Source organism: Quercus suber, unplaced genomic scaffold (genome assembly GCF_002906115.3).
Source record: "Quercus suber isolate HL8 unplaced genomic scaffold, Cork oak 2.0 scaffold_724, whole genome shotgun sequence".
Lineage (NCBI taxonomy): Eukaryota > Viridiplantae > Streptophyta > Magnoliopsida > Fagales > Fagaceae > Quercus > Quercus suber.
Genome location: NW_027070164.1, coordinates 220,925 through 236,702, shown reverse-complemented (window position 1 = coordinate 236,702; position 15,778 = coordinate 220,925). Strand labels below are relative to the sequence as shown.

General features: G+C 38.1%; 2 protein-coding genes across 2 annotated transcripts; both read left to right on the top strand.

Moving 5' to 3' along the window:
* The first annotated feature begins 474 nt into the window (after positions 1-474).
* On the top strand, positions 475-903 carry LOC112010439 (uncharacterized). Its single transcript, XM_024042780.1, has one exon. It carries the CDS (start codon positions 475-477, stop codon positions 901-903), a length of 429 nt encoding a protein of 142 aa, XP_023898548.1.
* A 718-nt stretch (positions 904-1,621) lies between these two features.
* Positions 1,622-2,623, top strand: LOC112003663 (heterogeneous nuclear ribonucleoprotein 1). Its single transcript, XM_024035865.2, has 3 exons — positions 1,622-1,822; positions 1,995-2,165; positions 2,267-2,623. The coding sequence occupies exons 1-3, from the start codon at positions 1,622-1,624 to the stop codon at positions 2,621-2,623; spliced, it is 729 nt and encodes a 242-aa protein (XP_023891633.2).
* Positions 2,624-15,778: the final 13,155 nt, after the last annotated feature.

Sequence of the window (15,778 nt, the reverse complement as noted above, 5' to 3'; positions counted from 1 at the left end):
ATAGACAGGCTTTGCCAAGTTCTTCATCTGGGGAGGGAGACAAAGGGTTGTGGAACAGCATTTGGAAGCTCCGAGTTCCTCCGAAGGTTCACCATTTTCTTTGGAGAGTGGTTAGAGATACGCTGCCTACAAAGCTTAATCTGTTGAAGTGAAATGTGGTGGCAAACAGGCTGTGTGAGCTCCGCTGCGAGTCCAATGAGGATAGTCTTCATGCTTTATGGCTTTGTGATACGGTGAAGGCTATTTGGATGTTTGATTCGAGTTTTTCTTTTATGCATTCCAAGCATTTCTCCAGTTCTGCCGATGCTTTTTGTTTCTGCGTAAGGAGGCTTCTCCTAGGTTGGTGGAGCATTTCGTTATGGTTGCATGGTGCATTTGGGAGCATCGAAACAAGGTTAGGTTGAGGCAGTAAGCTTGGGGGATTGGGGAGGTGTGTCGGCTTGCTTCTGATTTGCTGAAAAAAAGGTGTCCCGGATGGCTGTTCGCAGCAGTGACTCTCGGTGGAAACCGCCGGCTTCTGGTCTGTATAAAATAAACTTTGATGGAGCCTTTTTTGAGGAGCAGGCTTGTGTAGGTCTCAATGTGGTAATAAGGGATTCAGTAGGTTTGATCATTGGTGCGCTGAGCCAAAAAATTAGGTACCAAGGTTTCGTGGACATGGTGGAGGCTCTAGCTGCTTGCCGAGCCGTTGTTTTTGCCAAGGAGCTTTGTCCTCAGTCTATGGTGGTTGAGGGTGACTCCTTACGAGTTATCCAAGCCTTAGTTGATGCTCGACCTTCGAGGTCTATGTTTGGTCATGTTATTGTTGATATTCATAGTTTAGTTTTTAATGTTGAATGTAGTTTTTATCATGTTAAGAAAGAGGGTAATAAACTTGCTCATGCCTTCGCTTGTGTAGAGTAGTTGCATTTGCTGATTTAGATGTGTGGTTAGAAGATCTACCACGTGATTTGGAGGATACTTTTTAGTTTGATTTGCATTAATAAATTTTCTTATCGGTTTCTCAAAAAAAAAAAAAAAAAAAAATGCTTGCCGTTAACGCTTAAGCTAAACCTCAAGGGTGTTTTCATAATATAATCCCTGACAATAAATTAACGAGAATTACCTTTTCCCTCGCATTTTGAGCTGTCGCACTTTCTCATAGAGAAAATTTTCACTTCAAGAAACGACTAAATTGCGTTCTATCTTTTTCTTCTCCGATCAATCTCTTTATTTATGCATGTGCTAGCCTTTTGGTGCCGATTGCTCATTTGGGTTTCTTTGATTTCATCCTCATATTTTTCTTTCCAAGAAAAAATAATCAAAGAGGTACTCGTTGATTTCTCTTTCCGTAAATACTCAACCTTTGTGTTCTATTTGATTCTTTATAAAATTTTCTTTCAATGTTTGAGTTTTTGAATACTATCTTGGACTACATACATACGCTAGAGTCCCTGAGATAAGTATTTTCTAAATTCCAAATATTGTTCTTGCGTAATACATACTCTCTGTTTTTTTGTTCTTTTGGTATTGTTCTTCATTTGATTTTGTTTTAAATCCCTATTCTAATGTTTCTTGTGATTTCTTTCATTCCCAGTTGGGAATTTGATAGGATTTCTATTGTGAGTTTTCCATGGAATCGATGAGTGTAAGGTCGAGTGAGGATGATTTGAGAGGACACTTCGGCAACTATGGGGAAGTGGAGCATGCTGTGGTTCTCTCTGACAAAAATGGAAGAGGGTTTCGCTATGTTACTTTCACAGACCAAGATATTCTTATTGTAGTCCTTCAAGGAAAATTTTCGGTACGTACTCATTTGAGAGGACACTTCGGCGAATATGAGGTTTGTTTCTTTGTTCTTGTATATATTCTATCTTGTTATTGTGGTTCTTTCTGCATTAATTTTATCATGCTTATATCCAGATTTTGATTTCTTCATTCTTTTGTTATCAGTGTGTTTCTTTTTTGTTTTTCGTTTCATTATGTGTATAAGGTACGCCAATATGATTTTACAGGTAGATGTGGAAGTAGCCCTGTGCATTAGTGAGAGTAACCAGGCTCAGAATAACCACTCAGAACAACTGCAGAATAATGGAACTAGTATTAAGAAGAAGATTTTTGTAGGTCGTCTTCCAAGTGATCTGACTGAGCTGGAATTCAAGGACTACTTTGAGAGTTTTGGCACGGTTACTAATGCTAGCTTTGTGTATGACAAGAAAAACCACAAACCAAGGGCTTTGGATTTGTTAGTTTTGATTCAGAAGAAGCTGTGGATAATGTGCTGCAGAAACGGTTTCACAAACTGAAAAATCTTACTGTGGAGGTTAAGAGAGCAAAATCTAAGGAGGACAGGAATCAGGAACTGCACAATAATGGAACTAGTATTCATAAGATTTTTGTAAAAGGTATTCCAAATGATCTGACACAGCCGGAATTGAAGAAATACTTTGATAGTTTTGGCACGGTTACTGAGGCTTTCTTCATTTATAACCCAAAAACCAACAAACGGAGGGGCTTTGGATTTGTTAGTTTCGATTCAGAGGAAGTTGTGGAAAGGGCATCGCAGAATAGGAGTCACAAAATGGAAATTTGGACTTTGGAGGTTGAGAGGGCTGAACCTTGTAAGTATGGAAAACGATTATGAGTCCGTTTGGATAGCACTTATTGTTGCTGAAAGTTGATAAAAACTGATTGTTGCTGAAAACACTGTAGCAAAATAACTTTTAAATGTGTAAATAGTATCGTGGGACCCACTTTTAATATTTTTTAATACATAAACAGTGCGCTACAGTGCGTGAACAGTGCTAATTGTCTTCTGCACAGTGATTTTACTGTTCATGCGTTGAAAAAAAAAAAAAAAAAAAAACTTACAATTTTATAACATTCGAAAGGATTTCAAAAGAATTTACGAAGTGTTGCCTAATTAACTCCATTAAATATGTATGGAAAGATTTTAAAAAAAAAAAAAAAAAAATTAGTTCTAGCTTTTTCACTAAAGTTTGGTTAAAAAGAGAAAAATTAAAATTAAAGTAATTACAAGAAAGATTTTCAGGAAGTCCTTGATGAAATCGATATGGGGTTGTCAAAGTTTGATGGGCAAAATACGGTTGAGCCTCTAAGTTCTATGACTGGTTTGGTTCTTCATACTGATGACTCAAACAGTCCAGAGGCACAACACTCTTCAGTCACAAAGGGGATTACTCCCTTAGGTGGGCAGTTTCGATGTTGGAAAAGGTTGGCGAGAGAACTTGCTGCTACTATGAAAGAAGGGGGTCCATTTTCTGCCAAACGTGGTTTTCAGGAGAGTATGGAGGTGGAGGATGATTTACATCCTGCAAAGAAACATTGTGCCAATACAAAAACTTTTGAAACAGTAAAGGCTGTGGAATAGCCCCGCCAAGAGCAATGAGTTGCTTAGCTTGGAATTGCCGTGAGCTTGGCAACTCACGTGCAAAAAGAGAGCTTGAAGATTTAATTCAGGCTCAAGCTCCCCTAATTGTTTTTTTGTCAGAAACTTGGGCTGATAAGGAGTAGTTAGATAGGTTCAAATATAAGATTAAGTATGCAGGGTTATTTGTTGTTCAAAGTTAGGATAGAGGGGTGGTTTGGCACTTTTGTGGCAAAAAGGGGTTTCAGTTTGGGTTAATAGTTTTTCTAAATTTCATATTGATGCTTTGATTAATGGTGGTACTAATGAGGTTTGGAGATTTACAGGTTTCTATGGTGAGCCAGATACAAATGCACGAGATGAGGCGTGGAACATGCTTCATTTGCTTAATTCAAAGCCACACTTACCGTGGTTATGCACGAGTGATTTTAACAAGATTCTTTTTACTAAAGAGAAGCGAGGGGGAGGGTGCGCTCTAATGGTTAGATGTAGGCTTTCAGGGATGTTCTTGATGTTTGTGGTTTTGTTGATTTAGGTTTCACTAGTCCAGAATTTACGTGGCAAGGAAATAGACATAGGCATGTGGTTTGGGAAAGGTTGGATAGGGGTGTTGCTAACTATGATTGGATGGCTAAATACCCTGCAGCTTCTGTTCAGCATCTTCATTGCTTTGCTTCTGATCATAGACCAATTTTACTCTTGTTGGATCCAAATGGTGAGTCTGTGAAATGGAAACAGAAACCTTTTCGCTTTAAGGAGATGTGGTTGGCTGATCAAGGTTGTGGGGACATTGTCAAAAAAGCTTGGGAGGTTCGGCCTAGGTGGCAACCCATGTATAGAGTTGTGACGAAGATTAAGAAGTGCAAACAAATATTGCATTCTTGTAGTAAGGACCATTTTGGGAATGTAAAAATCAGATAAAAAAGAAAAAGGAACTTTTATGGAAGGCTGAGGAGCCTTCGGCCAAGGATGGGGATCATAATATGGTGGTTCAATTGCGTCGTGAATTAAATATTTTGCTAGATAAAGAGAACCGTATGTGGTTTCAACGGTCAAGAGCTTTATGGTTGGCAGAGGGGGATAGAAATACTAGGTTCTTTCATGGGGTGGCAACTCAACGTAAAAGAAAGAATTTTATTAAGGGGATTCGGGATAGGCATGGTGCTTGGATCACGGATGAGAAGGCTGTGGGTGATACTTTTGTTGATTTTTATACCCGGCTATTTACTACCTCTAATCCAACTGAACTGGAGAGAGTATTAGCTTAGGTGCAACCAGTGGTTGATGATTCTATGAATACAGCATTATTACAACCTTTTGTTCGGGAGGAGGTGGAGGTAGCTATTAAGCAGATGGCCCCCTTAAAGGCTCCAGGACCGGATGGGATGCCTCCCATCTTTTATCAGCATTTTTGGCCAAACATTGGTATGGAGATTTCTGATGCTGTTCTTTCATGCCTTAATTCTGGTACTTTCCTTTGGTCTATTAACCACACTTTCATAACTTTGATTCCTAAGGTTGATAATCCTAAAACTGTTGCTCAATTTAGGCCTATTAGTCTTTGCAATGTTATTTATAAAATACTGAGTAAAGTGCTTACGAATAGACTGAAACCTATTTTGAATTCTATTATATCAGAGGCCCAAAGTGCATTTATTTACTGATAATATTCTGATTGCCTTTGAGACTCTACATCATATGAAAACTCAATGTTCAGTCTATCCTACTTATTCTATGATTGTATTTCGTCTCCTTATTGGTTTGCTTAAGGACATTGAAGCCATGATTCGGAAGTTTTGGTGGGATTGTTTGGAAAACTCTAGGAAAATTCATTGGGTTCGGTGGGAGATTCTTTGTTCCCCAAAATCGGTTGGTGGTATGGGCTTTAGGGACCTTCGGATGTTCAATGATGCTATGCTAGGTAAGCAAGTTTGGCGTCTGTTTCATGATCGGAATTCTTTGGTCTATAAGGTATTTCGAGCTAAATATTTTAGTTCGACAATATCTTTGATGCTAAAGAATCTCCTAGATGTTCCTTTGCTTGGCGGAGTATTTTGCAGCCCGGAGGGGGTTTTGAGGGGTGCTCATTGGCGGGTGGGCAATGGGAAAGATATTTCTATTTGGCAGCATCGTTGGCTTCCATCTGCTGGTAGTGGCTGTGTGATTTCACCCCAACAGGATCAGTCCCTTCAGGTGGTCAGTGACTTATTTCTGCTCGACACTAGGAGGTGGGATGAGGAACTATTAGACTGTAATTTTTACCCTTGGGAGGCTGAGGTAATAAAAGGTATTCATGTAAGTCAAGTGGTGGATATGGATACGCTGGTTTGGCCCTTGACACCTGATGGTACGTATTCGGTTTAAAGTGCTTATCGGTTGTATGGTGAGATTAATAGACAGGCTTTGCCAAGTTCTTCATCTGGGGAGGGAGACAAAGGGTTGTGGAACAGCATTTGGAAGCTCCGAGTTCCTCCGAAGGTTCACCATTTTCTTTGGAGAGTGGTTAGAGATACGCTGCCTACAAAGCTTAATCTGTTGAAGTGAAATGTGGTGGCAAACAGGCTGTGTGAGCTCCGCTGCGAGTCCAATGAGGATAGTCTTCATGCTTTATGGCTTTGTGATACGGTGAAGGCTATTTGGATGTTTGATTCGAGTTTTTCTTTTATGCATTCCAAGCATTTCTCCAGTTCTGCCGATGCTTTTTGTTTCTGCGTAAGGAGGCTTCTCCTAGGTTGGTTAATGTGATACATAGCAATAGCATTTGAGACTTGTGATGATTGTAATGGAAGATTGTAATTTTTCTACTTATTTAGTTTCTTCTGTTCATTAATTCAACATTCAATTTTGTTACATTTTTTAGTCCTGATCACCATTCAATTTTTTTAAGTCATTAATTTATGGATAAATTACAACTAACCTACATGTGATTTGGTCAAAATTTAAGTTGTCTTTTGTGGTTTGAAATTTGACACTATACCCACCTGAGGTTAGCTTAGTTAGAATTCCATAACCCACCTCTGTTAAAAACAGGGCTAACTATGTAATTTTGTTCCACTTTTATGTCTCTCCTTTCCAAAAACACAAAATACAAGAGAAAATAAGATCAAAAGCTGGTTGGTAAAAATTTTTATTCAATATCTTAGCATTTCAAACTTGCTTTTACATTCACTGCTTCAAATGCACAAAAATCCTAAACTAGAAACTTCCAAATCAACCTTAGACCCAAGCACACCTAATGTGGTGCGGACACAAGGTACAAGCCTCTAATTATACGCATGTATGGGCAGAAGAGAAAAAAGAAGACAGCCCAACCTATGGCCTTATGGATAGAGCCTGTTAGTAATTGGGCTTGAGATTAAGCAAGCCCGAGCATTTAATAATTAGGGTTTCTTTATGCATTTTATTGCTAGCTGTTTAAGCACTTTTTCTTATTATTGTAAGACAGTTTTGAGAATTATAAAAAAAAAAAAAAAAAAATGTGTTTCTTTTACACTGGTGTCGACTCTAGTTTTGCTTGGTACTGACTCCAAGCAACCCTTAGGTACTGACTCCTGGGGTTTATTCTTGATTCTATTGTTGTTTATTTGTTCCATTGAAATAGTGTGGTTATCCTACATCAGTTTTGGTATCAAAGCAGACTTCCGGTCCATACAACATAACCGTAGACAACCACGTGAAAGCAAAAACCATTAAAGAGCAGGCTAACCAAATATGACATTACCTTTCAAGTTTTTACCCTATGAGATCTTGAACAAGCCCAAACCAGCCCCTACAGTCCGTATATACCCCTTTGGCCACTTGAGTTCTTCATCCCCAAACCAGTAGAGAAGCCAACGACCCCTCCCAAGCCCATGACCATCATTTGTGCCCGCCTTTGATCATAGGACCCACAAACCAAAAAAAGAAGAAGAAGAAGTGACCCACGTAAGACCCATCAACCCACCAACCATTGAGACCCATCATCGACAAGCCACTGTCACTACTGAAACCCAAGACAAGCAGCCACTTGCCGCTGTCTGTGCCTTCTTCGCACCGCCACCAGACGTCGGTCCCCTACAGCAGCCGAAGACTCTCATCGCAGAGATAGCCATTTAAATTCTTTTGAGTTTGTGAGTTTTGAGTTTCTGTTGTCCCTTTAAGTTTATCGTGTGACTCTTGTATTTTGTTATTTTTCATTAAAAATAAAAATCAAAAGGAAAGAAAAGAAAGAAAGTATTATTGCTGTGACAGCCCATTTTACGTATTAGGCCATTAAGTTGTTTATCCACAAGTCCACTTTATCCAGATAGACCTACTCACTTGAGGAGCCAAGCCCGTGACTATCTAGTGCAGTAAGTTAGCCACTGACAAGGGTACAATTCTTACTTTCTTTTTTGTGGATTCAATTTTGTCTCATTAAAAAAAAAAAATACTATCTTTATATTTTTTATGTTCATATCCCACCATACTCCATTGGTCTACCCATTTTGTGCTCAAGTTAGTTGTTCTATTATTTGTTCTGTCTTTCAGTACCCATTCTAAAATTCAAAAAAAAAAAAAAAAAACATAAACCAATTTCTTTGAAATATTTGATTCTCTTTATTAATTGTTGAACTTTTATTTTGTGGAAGTTTTAATTCATTTGGGCTATCTCTCAATATTGTGAACACTGTCACTACTTGACTGCAATTTATTCCTTTGATTCGTTAATCTAGCCTCTACATGCACTCTTGCTTGACCTTAATTTTACATTGAGAATTGGTTACTTGAATTTTTGGGAATCTTAACTACATTCATAAATATAGTGATGCATGCATCTACATAGTGGTTGCATCATGTCAAACCTTGAACATCAATCCACTTTTGAGCCTAAGTCCTCCTTAGAGCAAACCATGGAAAGCCTAACAAAAACTGTCCATGCTTTACTAGAAAGGGGAGAGCGAGTTAAAGCATCTCAAAAAGAGACTATTAACCTTGAAGGAGATAACATTCTTAGGCAAAATCACAGTTGCTTTAATAGGACTCCAAACTTTGAACATGATCACTATAATCACAATGGCCCTAAGGATTATGATGATAGGTTGTCTAAGGAAAAGATAGAAGCACCCACCTTTGATGGTTGCCTAGACCCATGAGTTTTCACTGATTGGTTACGTCAGATGGAGAAATTCTTTGACTTTTACCTTTAGGGTGAGAATAAGAAAGTGAGGTATGCCAGGATGAAGTTAATTGGAAGAGCCGACGTTTTCTGGGAGGACTTTGAGGATACCCATGAGCCCTCCATTACTGATTGACTTGAGATGAAGGATGCACTCTTAAGGAATTATCTTCCTCCAACTTATAGGAGCTCCCTCCTTGAGGAATGGGATCGTCTAAAGCAAGGCACTACTCCCGTGGCTGAATATATAGAGAAATTCAAGGAATTCAAGAGGCGAATTTGAATAGTTGAGGAAGAGGTTTTCACACTCAATAGGTTCAAGAAAGGTTTAAATGCTAACCTACTAGGCGAGATTATCACCTGAGGAGCCACTACCTTAGGAGAACCATATGACCTTGCTAGGAATTGTGAATTAGCATCCAAATCTATCTTTTGGCAATGTTCTAAGCTCCGGAGTGTCCCTACCAACCCTTAACCTTTTGGTAGCAAATCTAGACTTGCCTTACCCCTTCCTAAGGTCAACCCCAATAGCACCCCAATAGAAAAAGAGGATAAGGGAACAAGTGTGGTAATTAAGCCTTCAAGATTAGGCTCTTGCCTCCAATGTTTCAAATGTAATGGGGTTGGACATATTGTAGCTAGATGTCCCTCTAGAACCCTTGTCATTCAAGAGGATGATGAAAAGGTAGAAGATGTTGAGGAGCTTGTGTATGACCCAAATGTTGAAGAAATCCAAGACGTTAAAGCAGAATGGGAAGATTATCCTAGCTACCTCATATGCATTAGAGCCATCTCTCCCTAGGTTGATGATTTCAAGGACATCTTTGGTGTCCCTAGATTGAATGTGGTAAGGTGTGCTTTGGCAGAACAGAGAGACATTGATGATTAGCGAAAGAGTGCCATCTTCCAAACTTACACCAAGTGTGGGGACAAAACTCGCAAGGTTATTATAGATAGTGGGAGTTGTATTAATGCGGTGTCTTCTAACATTGTTTCCCACCTAGGCTTGAAATCGATCCCACATGCTAACCCATATAAATTTTCTTGGGTAGATTTCAAAATTCTAAGGCTCAAATTTTAGATTTCAAATAAAAATTTTCTAAGTTCCAAAGTCTTAGAATTTGAAATAAGAATTTCAAAACTTCCAAGTTTCAAAGATCAAATGTTTCTCAAAAGAAAAATCTTCAATTAATTAAACTTTTTTTGACAAAATTCAAATCAAGAGTGAGCAAACGAAAATCACACATCTTAGAAACAGTGCAACCATGAAGCACCTATCAATTAAAGTCTAGAAAGCAAATCCAGATCGAGGTAGAGGAGATCCCTTTGATCATCATTCCAAAGTCAGATCGAGGTAGAGGAGATCCCCTTGATCATTAACTCAGTTCTAGATTATCAAAGTAGAGGAGATCCCTTTAATCATCATTTCAAAGCCAGATCGAGGTAGAGGTAATTCCCTTGATCATCATTTCAGTTCTAGATTATCAAAGTAGAGGAGAACCCTTTGATCATCATTCCAAAGCCAGATCAAGGTAGAGGAAATCCTCTGGATCATCAACTCAGTTCCAGATTATCAAAGTAGAGGAGATCCCTTTGATCATCATTCCAAAGCCAGATCGAGGTAGAGGAAATCCCCTTGATCATCATTTCAATTCCAGATTATCAAAGTAAAGGAGATCCCTTTGATCATCATTCCAAAGCCAGATCAAGGTAAACGGGACCCCCTTGATCATCATTTCAGTTCTAGATCAAAGTAGAGGAGATCCCTTTGATCATCATTCCAAAGCCAGATTGAGGTAGAGGTGATCCCCTTGATCATCAATTCAGTTCCAGATTATCAAAGCAGAGGAGATCCCTTTGATCATTATTCCAAAGCCAGATCAAGGTAGATGAGATCCTCTTGATCATCATTTCAGTTCCATATTATCAAAGTAGAGGAGATCCCTTTAATCATCGTTCCAAAGCCAGATCGAAGTAGAGGAGACCCCCTTGATCTTCATTTCAGTTCCAAATTATCAAAGTAAAGGAGATCCTTTTAATTATCATTCCAAAGCCAGATCGGGGTAAAGGAGATCCCCTTGATCATCATTTCAGTTCCAGATTATCGAGGTAAAGGAGATCCCCTAGGTCATCATTTTAAAGCCAGATCGAGATCAAAGTAAAGGAGATCCCTTTGATCGTCATCCCAGACAACTCCATCTTCATCAAGATAAGAAAGATTCCTGGTCACCCCAATTGCTAAGAATCATTTCCAAAGTCATCAACTACTAGCTAAGTCTGGTATTTTCATTTTTTTTTAGTCAAAAGATAAGGCTAGTTCTATGTTCCAAGGTTTTAGGTTCGAAGGCTAGGTAATCTTTGAAGATTCAACCTCAATTAAATCATGGAGAAGGACTTGAATGAGGGGCATTCTGTAGACACTCAATTTTGCACCCATAATTTAATCAAGGAGAAGGACTTGAATGACCAATCCATGTACCCCAAAAATCATAATTGTATTACATGCATCAATTTGTTCTTGCATTGCATGCATCAGTTTGTCTTTGCATTACATGCATTAATTCATTCATTGTATATCATAAAAATGATCTTGAGATTCTAACGGTCACAACGGTGTTTTTGGTTATCAAATCGAACTATCGGATCGAAAGATATCACATGATCAAGCTTGCACGGTCAACATGCATTGTGTCTAGGTAGAATCAACCACACATGATCAATTTAAATTAATTCTAATTGGTTAAACAATTAAAATTAATTAAATAATTTTGTGATTGGTTGATAATTAGTGTTAAAAATAGGAATGCATGCATGGGAATAAAAGGGATGATTGGATAATAATAAACTGTGGATAATCTGAACTTTATCAAGATTTATTTTAAGGTATTTATTTACAAGATAATTGTTCTTAAATATCCTGAATTATCCAAAAAAGAGATGAAAAATCATAGGCGGAGGATGAAAACGCGTCTAGGTACAAGGACCGGCCAAAAAAAACCCTAGAAGAGGAATCCAAACGGCACCCGAACACGAAAGTGCATTCGGAGCCATAGGGCTAATTTAACACTTTTGGAGTGCCGTTCCTCTAAAAGGGTCAAATGACACTCTAAAAGGGCCAAATTTCCTTGATGTGGGCTTTGGCCCAACGGCCTTCTAGTGACGATTATGCATACCCTTTTCGATCTTTTCACAAAAGGATACGTCCAAATTCAAACCCTAATCGTCCATACCTAATTTTTAGAGTCTTCTGACCTCTATAAATAGAAACTGAACCTTATAATTCAACACCTTTTTTTTTATGCTCTAAGAGGCATACTTTTTTACTCTCAAACCACCCATATTTTCTGATCCCCTCCCTGAGTGTGGCTGCAAAATTAGGGTTTTAGGTTTCAAAAAGAATTGAACAAATTTCTTTGAACCCTAAAACATCCTCTCAAGAACAAAGTGTACTCATGCAAGAGGTTGTTTCCTTCACCCTAATCTTTTCTATGCTAACTTTTTATGTTGATGAATGTTTGCATGCATAACATGAATGATTCATAGTTGTTTTGTTTAAAGCATGATTGTTTTTCTATGTGATTGTTATAATCTTTTTCTTGAATGTCAATAAATCTGCATGTAAACAATTCATTTTCTTAAAATAAAATAGATCTACATCTTTATTAGATATAGATCTAAACTTTTTCTCAATGCAAAAACAAATCTACATCTTTATTAGATGTAGATCTAACTTTTTCTCAATATAAAAACAGATCTGCATCTTTCTTAAATGTAGATCTGAATTTTTCTCAAACAAAAAACGGATTTGCATCTTTATGAGATGCAAATCTAAATTTTTCTCAAATCAAAATTAATTTGTATTTTTCTCAAGATACAAATCTATTTTTTTTTTTTAATACATTCCGATTTTTGAAATAAAGGAAAAGATAAAACATGATTGTTTTTGTGTTTGTTGTATTTCATTCATGATTGCATAAATTCATATTATGAGTGAAACTCTCTTCTTGAAAAACTCTTTTTCATTCTTTTTTAAACATATAAAAAATAGATCTGATTTTTCTGTTGTCAAAAACCCTTTTTCTTTATTTCATCATAAAACATATCTGATTTTTCTGTTATCAAAAAATCAATTTTTTTAGTTCTTACAAATAGATCTAATGTTTTTCAAATCAAAAGACTTTATTTTATGTAATCAAAACAGGTCTGAATTTTTTAAAACAAAAGAAGAAACTTCATTCATAAATAAATTTGTGTGAGCTAAGTTGTCTCATGTAAGGTTAAAATTTATCAACCATCTTGTTGGCTTTATTCCGTGCCAATTTGCTTGTAATTTAAGCACTTAGTAACCCTATATTTAGGTGGGATTATTGTAAGGGTAGTGTGTGAGAAGATGTGAAGAAAAGCTCAAGTATGTGCAAAGAAGTAAAGCTTCGCAGCTAGGACTCGCGGGTAGCTCGCGACTGCAAGTCGCCAACTTCAGGCACGTGAGATGCACGCAGGGAAGCTGAAGGGTCGCGCGAGCTGTCGCACTACAGGACGAGCTGTCGCACCCAGGCTGGCCAGACCGTTACGTCGCAACTTGATTTCGCGACTTGGACAAGCCGCAAGACCAAGCTGCCAATTTACCCTGTTTGGCAAAAATCTGTCTCTTCGTATTCTCATCTCACCTCACTATATATAGACCCTTATACCCACTAAATTGATAGAGCTTCCAGAGAAAATTTTGTGAGAGAAAACCCTAGAGAAAAACAAGATTGCCTTATCCCTAATCTTCATCTAAGAAACTCTACAAATTCCTCTACTCTCTTCCTCTCCATTGTCATACCCTTGAGAGGTCTTTTACCAAATCCTTATCTCACCACACCCACGTCTATGAGAAGGTTTGTTTGGTGCTAAGGGAAGCAATTTGGGAAGGAACCAATGGTGATTGGTTGATGCTATGGGCTATAGCGGAATCCGGGAAGTTAAAGAAGAAATAGGTTCGGCGTAACCTCGTTGGAGCAAGAAGCTTGGAGGGTTTAGGAACTTGGGTAGATTAGGCTTGGAGGGTCTTCTGATGTTCATGTATCCCAACTACATTCTTTAGTGGATTATTTGACCGCTTGGAGGGCAGCGGAGAGGTTTTACGCCGAGAACTTCGTTTCCTCTTCGATAACACATCATGTGTTGTCCGTGTGTTTGCATCTTTCCTTACTTTATCTTTACCTTATATTTACTGCTGTGGATGTGTTTATATTTGGCTTAGATTGTTAATCAATTCTGTTGTAAGTTTGTTATCATGTTCCGCACATTAACTGTTTGATATAAAGATTGAATTCGTAATTTTGTAATTAAGGGTCCAAACGTTCAAAGGTGTTTTATACACATTTTGAACTTTCATCTCACATGTTCAACATATCATTCATGACATGCATAAGAAAGTACATTAGTCACAAGAGTCTAGAAGACCAGACTTTGTTCAGGTGGAATGAGTGTCTAACACATTTCCATTCCGTAACCTAGCCTCCAAATTTAGGTTTTTGGTTTAGTAGATTTAGCACTGTCTTCATTTGTTTTGGGTAGAATGTAACTAGGACAATAAGCCATGTAAATATTGGTAGATTGTAACTAGGACCCAAAACTATGTAACTTTTTTAATTTTCTTTCAAATATGTAATTTTATTCAATCAATGAATGAAACTATTTAGTCATGTATTTTGTAATTAGTATTTTTTTTCTTTTTTTTTTTGTACAAAGAAAAATAAGTGGCGACTCCATTCCACTTACCCAAAAAGAGAGATGCCCAAAAAGGTACTTGAATCTCTTTTTTGAGGGACGTTTTTCATCGAGGTCTCTCACAATATGGTGTGACGTAATTCCTATGGATATAGGGCATATTATCTTAGGTAGACATTGGCTTTATGATTTGGATGTCACCCTTCATGGACAATCCAATTCTTGCTCATTTGTGCTTGAAGGTAAGAAAATTGTGCTCAATCCTTTGAAACCCAAGCCAATCGACATGAGCAAAAAGAAAGAAGCACCAAAGGCAAAAGGCTTGAACATCATAAGCTCAAAAGCACTTGAAAGGGTAGCAGTTCAAGAATCTATTGTGTTTGCCTTAGTTGTCAGGGAACTTCATGGAGAGGCCCGTGAGGAGCAACCTAAAGAAGTGAAGTCAGTGCTCCAGGAATTTAAGGATGTGGTCCCTGAGGAACTCCCTGATCATTTACCTCCCATGCGTGATATACAACACACCATAGATTTTGTGCCCAGAGCGACCCTATCAAACTTGCCTCACTATAGGATGAACCCTACAAAGTATATCGAGTTGCAAAGACAAGTAGAAGAACTACTTAGAAAGGGTTTTGTTTATGAAAGTATGAGTCCTTGTGCAATCCCTATACTCTTGACTCCAAAGAAAGATGGAACTTGGAGGATGTGTGTTGATAGTCGTGCCATCAACAAGATCACTGTGAAATATCGTTTCCTTATCCCTCAATTGGATGACATGTTAGATATGATGGCTGGTGCAACAATCTTCTCAAAGATTGACTTGAAAAGTGGATATCATCAAATTAGGGTTCGTCCTAGTGATGAGTGGAAAACTGCCTTCAAGACGAAAGATGGTTTATATGAGTGAATGGTCATGCCTTTTGGATTGTCTAATGCTCATAGTAGCTTTATGAGAGTGATGACTCAAGTGTTTAAACCTTTTATGGGGAAATTCTTAGTTGTGTACTTTGATGACATCCTCATCTATAGCAAATCTAGGGAGCAACACTTAGACCACCTAACTCAAATTTGTACTACCCTTAGAAAGGAGAGTTTATATGGCAACCCCAAGAAGTGCTCTTTCTTTACCGATAAATTCATCTTCCTAGGTTTCATAGTATCCTCAGAGGGAGTTTTTGCCAACCTCCAAAAGGTTCAAGCGATTGTGGATTGGCCCAAGCCCAAAAATATCCATGAAATTCGAAGCTTTCATGGGCTCGGTTCCTTTTATCGCCGATTCATTAAAGGGTTTGGTACCATTCTGTCCCCCATCACTAACTGCATGAAACAAGGGGAGTTTATTTGGACAAAAGCTGCGGCTGCTAAGGCTTTCAATGAGGTCAAACAAAAGATAACTGAGGCACTTGTCATGCGTCTCCCTGATTTTACCAAGCCTTTTAAAGTGGAATATGATGCCTCAAGTATTGGTATAGGGGGAGTACTTAGTCAAGAGTGCCACCCAATTGCTTTTAGTGAGAAGTTGAATGATGCTAAGCAAAAGTACTCCACATATGACAAAG

Excerpts from the sequence above, each read along its gene's own strand:
- LOC112010439 (XM_024042780.1), top strand. The coding sequence starts at position 475 with ATGGCTGTTCGCAGCAGTGACTCTCGGTGGAAACCGCCGGCTTCTGGT.
- LOC112003663 (XM_024035865.2), top strand. The coding sequence starts at position 1,622 with ATGAGTGTAAGGTCGAGTGAGGATGATTTGAGAGGACACTTCGGCAAC. Across the intron at positions 1,823-1,994 it reads GACACTTCGGCGAATATGAG|GTAGATGTGGAAGTAGCCCT; the intron begins GTTTGTTTCTTT and ends ATGATTTTACAG. Across the intron at positions 2,166-2,266 it reads ACTTTGAGAGTTTTGGCACG|AAACGGTTTCACAAACTGAA; the intron begins GTTACTAATGCT and ends AATGTGCTGCAG.